Source organism: Anastrepha ludens, chromosome 3, assembly GCF_028408465.1.
Source record: "Anastrepha ludens isolate Willacy chromosome 3, idAnaLude1.1, whole genome shotgun sequence".
Taxonomy (NCBI): domain Eukaryota; kingdom Metazoa; phylum Arthropoda; class Insecta; order Diptera; family Tephritidae; genus Anastrepha; species Anastrepha ludens.
Genome location: NC_071499.1, coordinates 117,500,778 through 117,517,168, shown reverse-complemented (window position 1 = coordinate 117,517,168; position 16,391 = coordinate 117,500,778). Strand labels below are relative to the sequence as shown.

General features: G+C 38.9%; 1 protein-coding gene across 1 annotated transcript in view; it reads left to right on the top strand.

Moving 5' to 3' along the window:
- LOC128857697 (jerky protein homolog-like) overlaps positions 1–7,175 on the top strand; it is a 70,347-nt gene extending 63,172 nt beyond the window's left edge. The window contains exon 3 of the mRNA XM_054093442.1: positions 7,104–7,175. Coding sequence (XP_053949417.1) covers positions 7,104–7,175 — 72 coding nt within the window. The remainder of the gene's footprint in view (positions 1–7,103) is intronic.
- The last annotated feature ends 9,216 nt before the right edge of the window (positions 7,176–16,391 follow it).

The following is a 16,391-nucleotide window of genomic DNA, read 5'->3' as shown; positions in this document are numbered from 1 at the left end:
CTTTCTTCAACACCCTGGGCCATTGCGCCAACCTAAATCCAATCAATCTCCTCCATTATATCAACAGATCTGGCTGGCTACTGATATGTGCCTGTTGGAGATTACATAGTAGTATAAAGACGGAGCTTTAGTGCTACTTGGGGAGTCCTAGTCCGGCACTTCAACCATATCAACTACCTACCTACCTAGGCCATCCAGTAAGAATAATCGTCATTTTATATTATTGTGGGGAAGTGCGCTATTTCACTGTCCATAGCTGTATGCATGTGCGTCGAGTATATAAAATATTGATTAATTTGTTCAAGCGTTTGCCAAATATATATAAATGCAAATAAGTGTGATCAGCAAGCGTTACAAATGCTTTGCACTTACTTTTATTACGCCTGAGTCTGATGGAAAGTGTAAAAGCACAAAATTTGTTGATTGTCGTTTGAAGAAAAAAATTGAGGTTACTGGAGCATGCAACAAATATGTATACGCAATTTTCTAAAAACATACAACCCTTTAAGGCCACAGTTCATGCAGATTTTCTCTAAAAAACTCATCAAAACACACAAAATTCCCGCAGTCCACTAGAGAGTTCCGCAAAACTGGCGAGAAAAAATTATGCGATTTTTTTAATATTTTTAATTACCTCGCAAATAATGGCATAAGCAACGCAAAGTGCCAAACAAGTGCAATGAACTGGGAAATGCTGGAAAAAATGAGAAAAAGGCGCACTTATTTCACAAAAAATTGCTTAAAAATTCCATATGAAAATGCGCACAAATGCAGGCTGCGCACCAAATTAGAGGTGTGAATTTTGATGCAAAGTGACAATTGGCTGCACACAAATAACACCTACACACAGCGTACTAAGTGCACATTAAATAGACATTACATAAATATGTATACACACACACATACATACTCGGATACACCTCAGTGACGCGCCAAACCACAAAACCACATTTGTGAAATTACGGTTTATGCCCGTGCAGCAAAGTCACTTTGAGTGGGAAGCTAATATGCAAGCGCGCAAAGTGAAAAAAATTTCCAGAAAAAAAAAATGATATGCATTTCTGCAAATAGTCCCCAGGGACAGGGCTTTGTACGCCCCCATAAACAAATAAACAAAAAAGGCCACTCTTGACTTTGTATGAATATTTTTACCCATCCTTTGAGGAGAAGAAATTGCAGCGCCTTTTCTCAGCGCTCGCCTGTTTGCATTTGCTCATTTGGTTTGGTTTGAGAAGGAGCAAAAAAAAAAACAAAAAACACAAATAATCAGTCAATTTATGTTTGCGGTTTCTCAGTGGATTTCCGTTTGTTATGGTTTTGAAATTCGAAGCTTTTAGCTTAATTAGTCATTTGGGTTAATTAGTTAAATGAGTAGCTGCTGACAAATGAGTTCTTCTATTTTATAATATTTTCAATGAGGTGATGAAAAATACTGCGAGGAATTGGGAATTACGGCGCCTAAAGGTTACGTTAGGTTAGCTTGGTTGGCATTAAGCCATGCATAGACCTTTTGGTCCCTAGCGATACAGTTGGAGACCGACCTCTATGAATACTGAAAGTAGACATCAGGTAAGATATCAACGCTTTTGGTGAATCTAAGAAGAGCTGGGGTGCTTTTTGAAGAATTGGAGTAATTTAAAGCCTTTTAATACAATTAACCTCTCAGGAGGTATCTTGCGGCGGCGTTGACATCGATTAAAACCTCAATTTGGTTTCAGAATCGTGATAGTTTTTGGTTGAATTCCCTTAGTGCAATCACCTAAAGAGCCGCCTTCTAGACTGGAGAATGAAGATTTCGCTGTGCCGCACAATTATTATTCCCACCTTCAAGCGGTAGTGAAACCAAGGATCAATCAATCAAAGATGCGGATAAACAGAAGCAGCTGATCTTTAAGAGAAGATTTCTGCCAAAAATCTTTGGCGGAACCTCTACAGTCGCGTAGTCGAAAAACTGTACGTGCAGCCGTCCGTAATAACCACAATAATGATCAACAGACTGAGATGGACAGGCCGCATATTGCGAGCTAATACCGCTAACCCACCCGAACAAATACTCCTTGGAAAGACAGACACACAGACAGAGAAGAAGGGCAAGGCCGCCACTCTGATGGATTGGCGGTGTAGATTAAGATGCACATTTTTGGTATTTCAGGAAGAGGAGGGAGCAGACCCGAAACCGAGACAATCGGAGTCATATGCAGCCACAGACGAAGATCCGACCAGGGTTGTACAGCCAAATATAACGATGATGATGATGATGATAGCTTTGGAATTGCTAGTCAGGAAGGCAACATTCCGCTCGCACTGCTTAATTTCGGAAAAGCTGCAAAAGTCACACCGAAGATGACAAGTCCGAACTCATTGTGAGCAACAGCATCGTCATTCCAACCTGAGATGGAAAGCGAAAAGCAGCAGTGAGCCTACAAGGGAACAGCAAAGCTGTTGGAGCTATGCACTGCATTCTAAAGTAGCGCTAAAGCTATGAACTATTTAAAGGAAGCATTGGTGGCCGCCGTAGCCGAATGGGTTGATGCGTGACTACCATTCGGAATTCAGAGGGAACGTAGGTTCGAATCTCGGTGAAAGACCAAAATGAAGAAAACGTTTTTTCTAATAGCGGTCGTCCCTCGGCAGGCAATGGCAATCCTCCGAGTGGCAATGGCATTTCTGCTATGAAAAAGCTCCTCATAAAAAATATCTGCCGCTCGGATTCGGCTTGAAACTGTAGGTCCCCCCATTTGTGGTACAACAACAAGACGCACGCCACAAATAGGATAAGGAGCTCGGCCAAACACAAAATATCTATATTGGAAACCGCCGCTGAGCTGCTGTTAATTCTCACTCATCGAAATGGCATTGCTGCTCTTCAATCGTCACTGAAAAATTACCTGGTTGGAAGTTCGTCATTTTATCTTAAAAATGCGGTCGTCTGTGTGCGTGCCATTAAATCTCGCGCAACATCGACTTTCGCCAAGTGATCCTTGGCCGACCGCGATCTCTGCTCGCCTCCGAGTTCCAGTCCAGTACCATTCTCATGATGCTATCTGGTGGTTTCCTAAGGGTGTGACCTATCCATTGCCACTTACTGTGTTTGATTTTCCATATCATGGGCTCCTCGTTCATTGATCTCCTCGTTCTTTGATCTCCACAACGCGTCGTTGCTAATGGTGCTCGATCAGAATATTCTACAGAAAATATTTCCCTTTCTGCGGGTGTATTTATTGATCGCTGGAAGCTTGCGTCTAGCACTCCAATCTACATATAAGTCTGAAAATAAGAGAGATATCAGAAATTTCAGAACTTTTTCGAAACTAAGCAACTATTCCAAACTCTTCGAAAAGAAAGTCAACAATAATTTACTGTTTACCATCAAAAATACAATAAACTCGGGTCACCATGATTTTATCTGTGGCCACTCCAAAGTTACCGATCTCTTGGTATTTTCCCAATACTGTACCTCTGTTGAGTAGTTCTCAAGTCGACACTATTTAGAATATACGGGCTTTTCAAAAGCCTATGAACTGTTTCGCAGAATATCCTACTGCGGAAACTTGAATGATTTGGCTTTAATTAAACTGTCGTGCCATGGTTCAGATTTTATCTTTCCAAAAGAAAATTCTTTGTGCAAATTGAATGCACTAAATCCTACACTTATATAGCCTCCTCGGCTGTCCCACAGTGGAGTATTCTTGGTCCTTTTTTATTTTGCCTTTTTATTAATGGCTTTGGATCTCCTTTAACCATTGGAAGTTTTTACTCTATGCTGATGATTTAAATCGGTAAAATAGCCAATCGGATGCTTCTGTAGTACAACAAGATTTAAACAACCTTGTCGCTTGGAGGGTCCAAAATGAGCTCTCACTTATTACAAAGAAATGTTTTCATAAAAATATCTGAATGTTATTTCTTCGCCTTATACTTTGACAAATGTTGTTCTGTCTAAAGTTAAATAGTTTTCTGATCTCGGCGTCACATTTGGCTCTGGTTTTACATTCGAAAAGCATTTTAGTCAGCTATTGCCGAGGGCTTATGCTAATTAAGCATTTCTGAGACGCTATGCGATGGATTTTAAAGACTGCTACATAGAAAAATTTTATGTAACTCCCTAGTTCGTTTAAAGCTCAAATATGCGTTTTAAATTTGGAATCCAATTTATGGCGCTCAATAAATAGCATTGAAAAGGTACAGGTTAGGTTCGGTTATGGTGGTAGTCAGTCCATTATGACACCACTATGCTGCACGGGAACCCCATTTACTTTCCTTCGTGGAACCATTTTGTGGATCTTATGAAACGTAGAATTGATTCCAACCCCACACCAGATAGCTCTGTAAGAGAATTGAAAAAGTATTTTCCTAGACAACCTGCTCTGATTTTAGCTAGGGCTGGACAATTGTGAAGGAAGTGCTCAACTGTTTCTTCATCTTCCTCATCTCTACAACTTCTACAATATTCATGAAAGAGCAAACTCCTAGTCTCGAGGTATGCTTGCTACATAGCCAGTGACAGATTACACAAGCCACGACCTTCGAGATAGCATCTCTTGAGAGACTAAGTAATTCCTTTGTCCTTTTCTTATTTATTTGCTGCCATAGTAGAGTAGCTGTTACACATACATACCTGCAGTGCCGGTGCAAGCTAATAAATCTGAGGTTCCTTGCCCATAGACGTATCCTTCAGGCCTTGATGTTTATTTTTTGTGTTATTTGTGGTTCTGTTGATTGAAGTTCTTGAACAGACTATTCATTATAACAGTCAAATCAGACTACTATAACTTTGCCCCTATTACGAGGGCTCTTACTGAGTTAAATAGTATCTACAGACTAATTGGCGAGTACACTACTGTTAGATGTTTGGGCGAGCTCCTCCTCTTATTTGTGGTGAGCATCTTGATTTGTTCCACAAATGGAGAGACCTAAAATTTTAAACCGACTCTGAACGGCAAACAGTTTTTTTTTGAGTAGCTTTTTCATGGCATAAATACACTCGGAAGCTTACCATTGCTTGAAAAGGGGCCACCGGTATTAGAAAAAAACTTGTCTGTAATAAAATGAAAATGAAATATGCTGACTTGAAGCCAAGTTTGTCCAATGCACAAGTATAGTCAACGGGTCCCAGCTTACTTTGAATCGAACTTCTGTGTATTGCAAATTGACAGAACCCCGAGTGTGTTGCGACAAGTGCGAGACCTCACCCAGTTCCCTTAATGGTAGTAAAATTGCTTATTTATGCCGCTAATGTCAATATAATCGATATTTCAGGCGATCTGTCTTTAAGGCCTTACATTCTAAGCGTGAAACGGACGAGTCTGAAGGTCGTCAAAGGAAACACGAAGCTTCTTTTTTTATTTTTATTTTTGCAGAATCCGAAGCCTTCTCTTAGCACTTCTGCTTGAAGAAAACTTACAGGCGTACAGACTTCCAGATCGAACACTAAATAACTTTGTGATAATGAAGGAGCCGAAGGAGATATTCACCTGAATGTTACCTGAGCTTCTCGGGAAGATCGCTTACGGCTTTAATCAGTTGAGAATCTGATGCCTTCTCTTAGCACTTCTGTTTGAACTTACAGGCATACAGACTTCCAGATCAGGCACGAAATAACTTAGCGATAAGAAAAGAGTCAAAGAGAGTGACATCTGAATGTTACCTGAGCTTCTCGGTGAGCTCTCTTAAGGCTTTAGTTGAGAATCTGATGCCTGCCTTAGCACTTCTGCTTGAACTTACAGGCGTACAAACTTCAAGATCAGACACGAAATAACTCAGAGATAAGAAAATAGTCAAGGAGATAGGCACCTGAGTATTACCTAAGTTTACCGGAAAGCTCGCTTAAAGTTTTATTTAATTGAGACTTCCAGATCAAACATTAAAGAACTTAGAGGGAATGAAGAAACCTAGGAGGAGTTTTATCTGAGCTTATCGACACCTTAAGCGATTTTATTTATTTTATTTATTAGCAGTGCCATCTCTGACCTGTGTCAGATAATTATCACGCATCCCTCGTAAATATATTCGTAGTAGCTTTCAAAGCTCCATTTGCCATAACTGCGTTAGACAAAAATCTATTTTAGTAACTCGATATTTTTCTCAATAAATTTGGCACTAAAAACTGTATTTACTAATCAAGACGAGTGACACTTTTGAGCATCAGAAATATCAGCCATCAAATACTCGTACAATGAAAATTGTTGAAGCAAACGCATTAAACAAAAGAGTGTGAAAATCATTACAAAATATCCGTTTCCAAGTACAGAACAAATACTTACAAATATATACCTATTAATATTTAAAATCACAGAATAGGTAGGCATTTAAATTGTTTTCCACTCAAAATACGGAAATGAGGTTTAACTGCATTTGGCACTTAGTCGTCGCGACGCTTTGATCTAAAGTGCCACACATCATTAATATAGGCGCATACTGGTACATACATACATACATACTTATGTACTTATGTGCATATGTGATATACATTTCCCGATATTTTTTTTTTGTTTTTTTATATATTCCTTCGCCGCAACAACAAGTTGGAGTGCTGCTTTAGTCCATTTGCCAGGTGTGAAGCGCCGATAAATTACGGAAATGCATTAAACGAAGAACAAAGCAAAAGAAAATTTTGTGCTTGAGTAAAAGCGGCGCAAATGATGATATGTACGCGTATGTGAGGGATAAAAAAAGGGGATTATGTGGGAATGAGTTCAATGCAAAACCCAACGTCTAAAAAAACCAAAAAAATTAGCGGAGGAACGTGGAAATAGATGGCGCGGTGAAGAAACTGGAGAAAGGAAGTGTAAGAGAAATTTTAAAAGTATTGTAACTTAAATTAATTACTTGAAAATTCTCACTAAAATGTAGATATTTGATATACATATGTACTTGGAAAAATATTTTTTTAGAAATTGAAAACAATATAGAAATGCATAAATTAGGAAGATTCACATTTTTTTATTTTTATTGCTTTTTATTAATATATTTAATTTTTTTTTTATTATTATTTATTTATTTTTTTTCATTTTTTATTTTTTTTTTTTTTTTTTTTTTTTTTTTAATTTTTTTTTTTTTTTTTTTTTACAACTATATTCATTATTTCAATTCACACTTGCTAGTTAGATAGTGACGGCGAGCATTCCAAGCGATTTAACAATGAGCTGTATCAGCTTTCCGGCGGCATCGAATAAAGATTATACAGCGAATAAAAATCCAGCAGCTTCATTAGCCAGGTCATGTCGTCCGAATGGATGGAAACACTTTGGTTGAAAGTATTTGATTCTGCACCAACTGGTGGTAACAGCGGAAGGGGAACGTCTCCTCTGCGTTGGAAATATCAGGTGGAGAAAGGTTTATCTTATCTTAGTGTGTCCAACTGGTACCCAAGAATGATAGAAACAAGTTTGCGCCCATCAAAGAGTGCGAGACGTCACATTAGCTGAGTTGTGCAGTGTTGCCAACCATTTGCTCTTCGCAATAAATTTAATGCTGTTTATATGCAAAATGTGAAAATTTTTAAGTTTCGTGTATGTGTCTTTTTTTAATTTAAAGCTACCGAAACTGTAATTAAAAAAAACTTTATTATTAAACAAAAGAAGGTTAAAAAAGGTCACTCTGAGAAGATCTAAGTGCTAATAAAAATTTGTTGATTCTTATAAAATTTTATATTTCGAAAGTGTAAATTTAATTTTTTGCTCCTTTTAAGGTTATGCAAGAATATTAAATATTCTTCTCTCAACTCTTCCTAACATTGAAAACCTTTTCACGCATTTTAAAAAGCTTGAATTTACTGAATGCGAATTAAAACCATAGTCGTTTCTTTCGGTCGTCAATCCTTAGTGGGACATAGGGCATCAAGAACACACCATTCATAGTAAAAATAAGCAAAAAATACCAAAATATACTGAAAATTCAAAAAGAGTACCTTATCTTGTTATATAACCTCAAATATAACAAAAAAGTCGTTCCCTTAATAAAAGAGTTTCTCTCAACAAAAAAACTCATAAATTAAATTGTACATAACCACAACACCTTTATTAAAAAAAACGCACATTTTAAAGATAATTTGTTACGCAAACAAAATTCTTTGAATAATTCAATTTGGTATTTTATTTCTTTAAATGGGCATTTTAGTGTGTTTTTATATCCAAATTGGCAACACTGCAGTAGCGAGAGACAGATTTGACTGCTGAAAGCAGAAGAACACCAACAACAACTACAATCGCGGGCAATGCGACCAGATGTTCAAAAATAGTAAAGCTAAATAAAACTGAGTGAATTATTGAACTAACTTTTAAAAAATCTATATTTTACAAAATTATAAACATTACTTTTAATTAGAACAGGCTAGAAAAATGTCATGAGGAAAGAACTAAAACTCCGAGACTAAATAACAAAAAAAAATGCTAAATCAAAGTTACGAAAATGGTAATCTGGCCATACTGGTGCTAAAATGACGTAACTCATTGTCAAATTCGCTGAGAGCAAAGTAACGGTACTACGATAGGCGCCATCTTTCCATCATGCACGAGAGAAAAACGACTGGTGCGCTTTGTTAAACTCAGCCAAAATCTCTTAAACGATATCGCGCCAATAAAGAAGAATAAAAATATGTGTGTTTTTACATATAGGGAAACTTCTCTTGGGTGAACACTCACGATCAGCCAGCTGCTGTCCGTTCGGAGAGGTGTGCACTCAAAAGAGGGTAACTTTTTCCGAAACAAAAGGTTTGGTCAACAACAAAACAGCTACTAATAGCAGCTGGACCTACTTAGAAGGTATCTGAGAGAAACAGAGAATCTTCATTCGATTTTGTTAGTACCGAATGGACGAAGAATATAAAGTATAATATTAGAAGATGTTCAAACAAGAGTACACAAATAGTCCTAACAATAGTACTAAAAAAATACTGAACCTTTGGCTACATGGCCAACGACCGCCAGGTTGGATGCGCGGTGCAACTAAAGAATTGCGAACAACGCTGCAGTGCATTCGAAAGTTCCGGAGCGAATGTCTCGCACATCGGAGTATACGATTCAGATTTCTAAAAGTTGGAGTTTGGGAAACTTATTTTACCTTCATTCTTTCAATTTCATCATCTTTTAGTGGAAGGTTTCCAACAGCGGGTAATGAGGGCTTAGAAGGCTCACAGCAACACTTCCGAAGAATATATGGACCTTTACGCATTAGACTGGGAAAGTCGGCAGACAATAAAGTGATAAGTGCTGCATAAGCATTCTCAGAATCTAGTGATTTTCGATCAAAAACCTCGGTTTGTTAGGTATTTCCACGCAGGTGGATGCAGACTCCTCAGCACTATGATTCAAAGGAGAGTCACTTCTTCCGATACATAAGATTTGGTATACAACCAAAACCAGTGGTGTCCGTTAGGAGAAGTTACACTGTATTTTGTATCTAAAAAGTATAAGCAAAAGTAGAACATTTTTGATATCAAATTTCGGGATACAGGTATCAAAAAAGCGAGTAGATGGTGAAAAATCTAAATGCTAGTATTATTATTATTATTATTATTATTACTGCGCACTGCGACCAAAGTAGATCTATTGTGCAAAGTCCGCTGAGGTACCCTATATTTGAAGGCCTTTTAAGATTTTTTGCACGTTCTGGGGCTTATTATTCCATAATTTATATGAAGGCACGGCAAGACCACCATAATCCGTAGTAGTTGTAGCCGTTTTCTGCCTAATGCAGGACATTTACCAAGAATGTGCTTTGAATTTTCAGTGTCCATTTCACAGAATCGACAGGTGATGATCTCAGAGAGAACAGTTTAAGTGGTGTTTATGTGGTATCTCGGATTATGGTGGCCTATAAAAGTAACCAGTTAAAAGTCTTAAGAATGCTCTGCTGAGTGAAAGTAGCTTATCAGAAATTGCTCCGTCCGGTGTTAGAAATTGTTTCGCTTGTCGCTGATCGATAGAGTTTCGTTCAACGAATTTCTTCCCCTCCCACCTTCTGAGGCCCTTTGTAAGTCTCTTGGATTATCGTGCAACTAACGAAGAAGAATGATTGACGCCCCATGCTCCAAATCGAAGTTAAAGAATCGCATAAATAGTACAGAAAGCCTCAGAGTCAATTAGAGGCATGTTAATTCGTATTACTTTGGTCTTTGCTATGTTAATTTTTGTTTGTGCTACGGCATGGCATACCGCTTATAGTTTAACTGATGCATCTGAGTATTTGTGCGATAGTAAGCAAATGTCGTTCGCATAGCATAAGTCTGCAAGCCGGCCACATAAACCCCATGAAATGCCCGTTTTCGTGGCATGCAGCACCCGAGTACAATTATTTTATGATGGTGACAATTTTCTCAGGCATTCCTTTCAAGAGCTTTCCAGATTGCTTCATGATTGAGATTGTCGAACGCCTTCTCGAAGTCGATGAAGCTGAAGTAAAGAGGCGAGCGCCACTCTACCGACTGCTCCACGGTCACTCTCACGGAGTTTAGATGATCGACGCAATAGCAGTGGGGACGAAAGCCTGCTTGTTCTTTGCGTAGTCCCTGATTCAATGAGTTGGACAGCCTTTTGTGAATTACGTGTCCTATTACTTTGTTCACCATGCTTCGCAACGTGATTCCTCGCCATTTTTTGCACTCAGATAGGTAACCCTTCTTCCGGAGAAGGGTGATAACCCTCCCTTTTAACTCAGATGGTATTCTTTCAGAGTTCCAGATGTTTTTCAATAAGGGCAGAAGGGCGCTTATCTTGTGGTCAGCTTTTAGTAGTTCCGGTTGATGTTACCGGAACCGGGAGCTTTGCAATTTTTTAGAGACTTTATCGTATTTATTATCTTGCGCTCATCTGGGCATATCGTGGGGATGTTGCGTCTTGCAATGTGACGAGTTGGCTGCAAGGGCGGCGCTGACGGTAGCTTCTTATAATAGCGCTCCCAGATGTTGACTTGCTTGTCCTTAGATGTTGATGGCTCGCCGTCCTTGTCTTTGTGCGGCTTGGTCGTTTTAAGATTGGTGTTTGTTAATTGTCGTATCATCCAATAAAGATCCCGTGCACGATTCGTTTCCGCAGCAGCCTGCGCTGTAGTGGCTAGGTTGTTGCTCCACAGTCTTTTATCAGATCTGGCACTTTCGTTTATTCGTCTGTCAGTAAGGTTGTATCGATGCTGCAGCTCTGCCTTACATGATCTGGTTTTCGCGCAATTTAGCTGTTTTTTTATTATTCTGCGGTCATTTATCGCATCCCACGTTCGATCGGAGAACCAGCACTTCCGCTTATGCGCCTTGTAACCGATATGGTCCTCCGCAGACTTTACTAAGGCTTGTTTTATCTGCTGCCACTCATCTACATATGCGTGCTCTGGAATAGCTGATACCAGGGATTCAGTGAATCTGGTGCGCGTATTTGCGTCATTTAGTTTCTCCACCTCGAATTCCTTTGATGTTTTTTGGTTTGTCGTTTTCCTGACCGCAGCCGCTCTGAGTCTAATTGTAGCAATAAGAAGGTGGTGATCGCTGGCTATATCTGCTTCTCGTTTGTTGCGCACAATTAGAAGAGAACCACACCACTTATGACTTAAAGGTTTAAGCACCTCATAAGCCTCCCTAAAGACAAACTGCGATTGTCACAGATCACTGGAGTTCTCCGAGGCCACAGCAGATGCGGGATATGGCCCACTGACTCCTAACACCTTCTTCTCGAATATTATGCCTTAGCGAGGGAGAAGAAGAAGTAGACATCCCGACATGATGCAGCCAGAAGAAAGGCGCATACGCTCAGCCTAACCCAACTCCATCCTGGGCTTATTGAGGGAACTGGGCTTGGATGAGATATTTTGATGAGGTATTTTGAAGAGTAGAGCGCACAAAATATCTTTAACATTGCTTGAAATTAATGGGCTATAATGGAAATTAAGGAACTAAAGGCATAGAGTATTCCATATTTGAGTTACAAACCCATCTTCGTGCGAATATGTGACTTCTGCTCCACTTCGTGGACTCTATGGCGGCTAAAAGAGGAATCGGCAACCAGATTTCAACTTGGTTTGGTTAAGGCCAAGGGAAAACGGAAGCTGTATGTATATATATATATAATTGGCGCGTACACCCTTTTTTGTGTGTTTGGCCGAGCTCCTTCTCCTATTTGTGGTGTGCGTCTTGATGTTGTTCCACAAATGGAGGGACCTACAGTTTCAAGCTGCCTCCGAACGGCAGATATTTTTTATGAGGAGCTTTTTCATGGCAGAAATACACTCGGAGGTTTGCCATTGCCTGCCGAGGGGCGACCGCTATTAGAAAAAACGTTTTCTTAATTTTGATCTTTCACCGAGATTCGAACCGACGTTCTCTCTCTCAATTCCGAATGGTAGTCACGCGCCAACACATGCAGCCACGGCGGCCGGAAGCTAAAGTTTGTTAATTAAATAGCCGAGCTAGTCCTTCATCGCTGCTCGAAGTTATTTACGGAGTATTCGCAACTATTCGCTAACCTAGGTCAGGTAAGCCTAGCTAAACATCTATTCTGTTATGAGTTTATTCAATATTTTATTGGAAAAGTGTTGTCCGATACCACCCTTTATTAACATCCACTTGTCAGTTCGCGACCTGTCAGCAGATGCCTAAGAGAAGATTTCCTCAGACATATCTTCTTCTTCTTCTTATTTAGGGCAATAATTGCTTACGCGATTTTGGCCGAGTTTAACAAAGCGCGCCAATTTTTTCTTTCTCGTGCTAACTGGCGCCAGTTGGACACACCAAGTGAAGCCAAGTCGTTCTCCACCTGGTCTTTCCAACACAAAGGAGGCCTTTCTCTTCCTCTGCTACCACCAGCTGGTGTCGCATCAAATACTTTCAGAGCCGGAGCGTTTGTATCCATTCCGACGACATGACCCAGCCAGTGTAGCCCTTTGCATCGATAAAATAGCATGCCAGAAATCTGAAGCTTATTCTTATTCTTCGAAATGCAGGACATTGGCGTAAGAAGTACTAAATAAATTTTAGCGCTTTCCCATCTTCACTGCTTCCACAGAAGTCGCTGTGTAGAACCCCAAATCTGCCGGCCGCGTAACTAATATGTTTCGTTCATTGATCGATGTACAAAGTCATCGCGATACGCTGCAGATACGTACATAAAATTCTTGTTTTTGTACCTGTTCTAGGTTACTATGGTTACCACTCGTCATGAGGGTGTGGAGTGGCCCACTTAGATCTAACCATCTGCTCAATTTGTGAGAACAGACATCTTAGACGGGCTTTCATGCTTCGCCTCGGTATTGAAAGTCTAGTTTTCGAACTCATCTGCTTCTGCATTTCTTCGAACACCATTGCATCCCGAAGCCAAGTATTGAATGAAGGTGCACTGTCCAAGCTAAGTGTTTTAGAAATCTTCGATATTCTTCGAGTCGAGTTGCTGCCTAAGAAGGCGAGGTTTGAGAAAATGTGGCATAATGAAACTTACCAATTTCGTCACCATGTAAATCGCTACGAGAACTGAAGCTAAAAAACATTTAAGTAGTTTGGAAGTTTGTAAACCTCTCTTTATGAGAATTGCTGCAGGAGGAGTCCTGATGCTGTATCCACGTCCATTTTGAAACGTCTTGTGAAATTTGAAATCTCGTCATCGTTTAGAATCAGATTTTCTCTTAAAATTCTTCCTCTAGTGAAGGGAATTATCATTGATCACTGCCTGCTCGAAATACAAATGGATTTGCCGGCATATGGCTTTTGCCATCTATGCCACTGCTCTGCTCTGGCTACGGCAAAAATTCCATCACTACTTCTCTGGTTGTCCAGTGAACCTGAGTTCAGTGAAAATGCACTTCGTATGTTGAGCGGACCTCTACAGCGACGCTGCGAGTATTACAATAGGCTCATTAGGCCTGAGATGGCCTCCTTTTTTGATAAAGAGGAAGGCAGCCCCAATTACATAACCTTACCGAGTATTCTCTTTGTCCGTTGGGTTATCTGAGTAGGTAAACATAAATGCAACCTTCCCAAAGTTCCTTTTGGCGCAAGCTGCGATTACAAGAAACTGAATCAGGCTTTTTAATAATTTTCGATATTTTGAAATATCGCGAGCAATTTCTTTATTTATGATTGCACCTCATTTCCGCCCAGAAAATTTGGTTTAAATTTGTTTCTAATTTTTTCGGCGCCAACGCCAAGCAATCACATATTTTCACACCCTTCTTAATAGTTGCCAACTACCGTTATTTTTTCAACATTGCCATTTTGTAGGAATGCATTCGTATTTTTTAAGACAACTCTATTTTTTTGTTGTTTTTTTGGCGAGCGCCATTTTATTGCTTGCCAATTGCTTGACTTTCACTGGTTGACCGCACTGGGGATGTGTTACTCACACTTAGGAAATATAACTGTTATCCGTTTAGTAGTAAAAGAAGTTCGACAACTAAAAAGCAAAAATTAAAATAAAAAAAGATAAATAGCCAAAATGTACTTTAATCTTCGCTAAAACGTTTCATTGTAACCAAAATTTGGCAAAACCTCTTTGTTTTTCTGATTTAGGGGGCGTTTTTTGGCGCAAGTTCGCTGGCGTTTGATTTTGTTTTAACACTTTTTTTTTGAACTGTGAATTTAATGCCAACTAGATATAAAATTCAAAAATAAATAAATGCGCACACATACATACATATACAAGTATGTATATAAATATATATTTCGCCTATATTACCATATATCGGGCTAAGAAATAATTATTGTATAGGGTGGGCCATGTAAAATTTGCTTTTTGAATCGGCTATAAAAAAAAGCTAATCAATATTTTTTCAAACTTTTTTTTTTATTTTGAAGATTGAACATTGTCATTTATGAATGAAAGATAATATCGTTCAAATGACTCCCACGACTGGCTTTACAGTAGGCCATTCGATCAACCCAATTTTTAAGCACATTTTCGATTGTTTGGGCTCCAATTTCATGAATGGCAACTTCGATTTCGTGTTTTAAAGCATCAATCGTCTCTGGATGGTTCGCATAGCACTTGTCCTTAACGGCTCCTCACAAAAAATAGTCCAACGGGCTTAAATCACAGCTCCGAGGCGGCCAATTAATATCCGAATTTCGGCTGATTATTCGGTTTTCAAAACCGGTAGCCAAAAGTTCGAGTGTAACTTTGGCAGTGTGACAAGTTGCACCGTCCTGTTGAAACCAAATGTCGTCCATGTCATCCTCTTCAATTTTTGGAAACAAAAACTCGTTGAGCATGTCACGGTAACGCTCGTCATTTACTGAAACCGCGGAAAAAGAAGAAGACTCACCACTTTGGAAATAGGTTTTCAATATTTGCCAATTTTGTTCAAGCGTATAGCGTCCCATTTCGTAAATGTCAAACCTTTAAGTAAATTATGAACACATTTGACATGTCATTTGTGTTACCATTCTCAAAAAAATAGGTGGTTCAAAAAGCAAACGCTCTATCGCCCACCATGTATTATATATTCAAACATTTCTTACACATTTCCTTAGTTTGCTTAGCAATAATAATATCCTACATCCCTTAAACAAATTTTATAACCAATTATGATTAAAAAAAGTTCCTGTGTCTCCTTTTATGAATTTAGAAATTACTGAAAGCTTATTGTTTTTTATACAATAAATAGTGTGCTAAAATATTTATATCCGAATTCTGCTTCTTGAATCCCCTGTCAATTATCTTCAACATAGCTAAAATTGAAGAAAAAATGTATGAACATTTTTGTTAAGAAAGTTCGACTCATACAAATTTTTATTTCTTAACAAAAAATAGCTTGTCCGAATTGACGAATTTACTATTTAAAATATAATATAATATTTACTCCAAACATTCCGTTCAATTGAACATAACATTTGAACCACTGTGGCGCCTCATTTCCTCCATACCATTACCACCCCACCGTCTTTCTTATTTTCGAATTCTACGCTCGCAATCAATTTCCTAACTCGACTTTCTCTTCTCAAATACGCTGCGTTATGCTCTCACAAAAGCAAACATTTTCTATTGTCCCACACAAAATATTATACAATTCCAATAATTATTCCATTTGCCGATTTTGTTTGTGTAGTTTCCCCCTCCCACGTCGTACTACAATCATTGCCTTTCTCTCTAAGTACTCTAAACCCTGCTACATCCATTGTCCCCCCGCTCTATGTACTCGTATGTATTCCACATCAACACAAAATCACTTCCAGTCAATTGTTTTTGCTGCTTTAAGCTTTGCTTTTGTCTCTGCACTTCCGCTCATCTAATTAAGCCGAATACTGTACACGTTGTTATTGTTACTGCATTTACAAATTTCCAAGGCTATATGATTGCTTCCGATTTTCCACACTCATACAAACTCAATTCGTTCATCGTTCAAATACTTCGTACAAGTTTTGTTTTTGCTGCAAGTTTTCAAGATTTTTTGTTGTTATTCTAGCTCGGCAGCCGCAT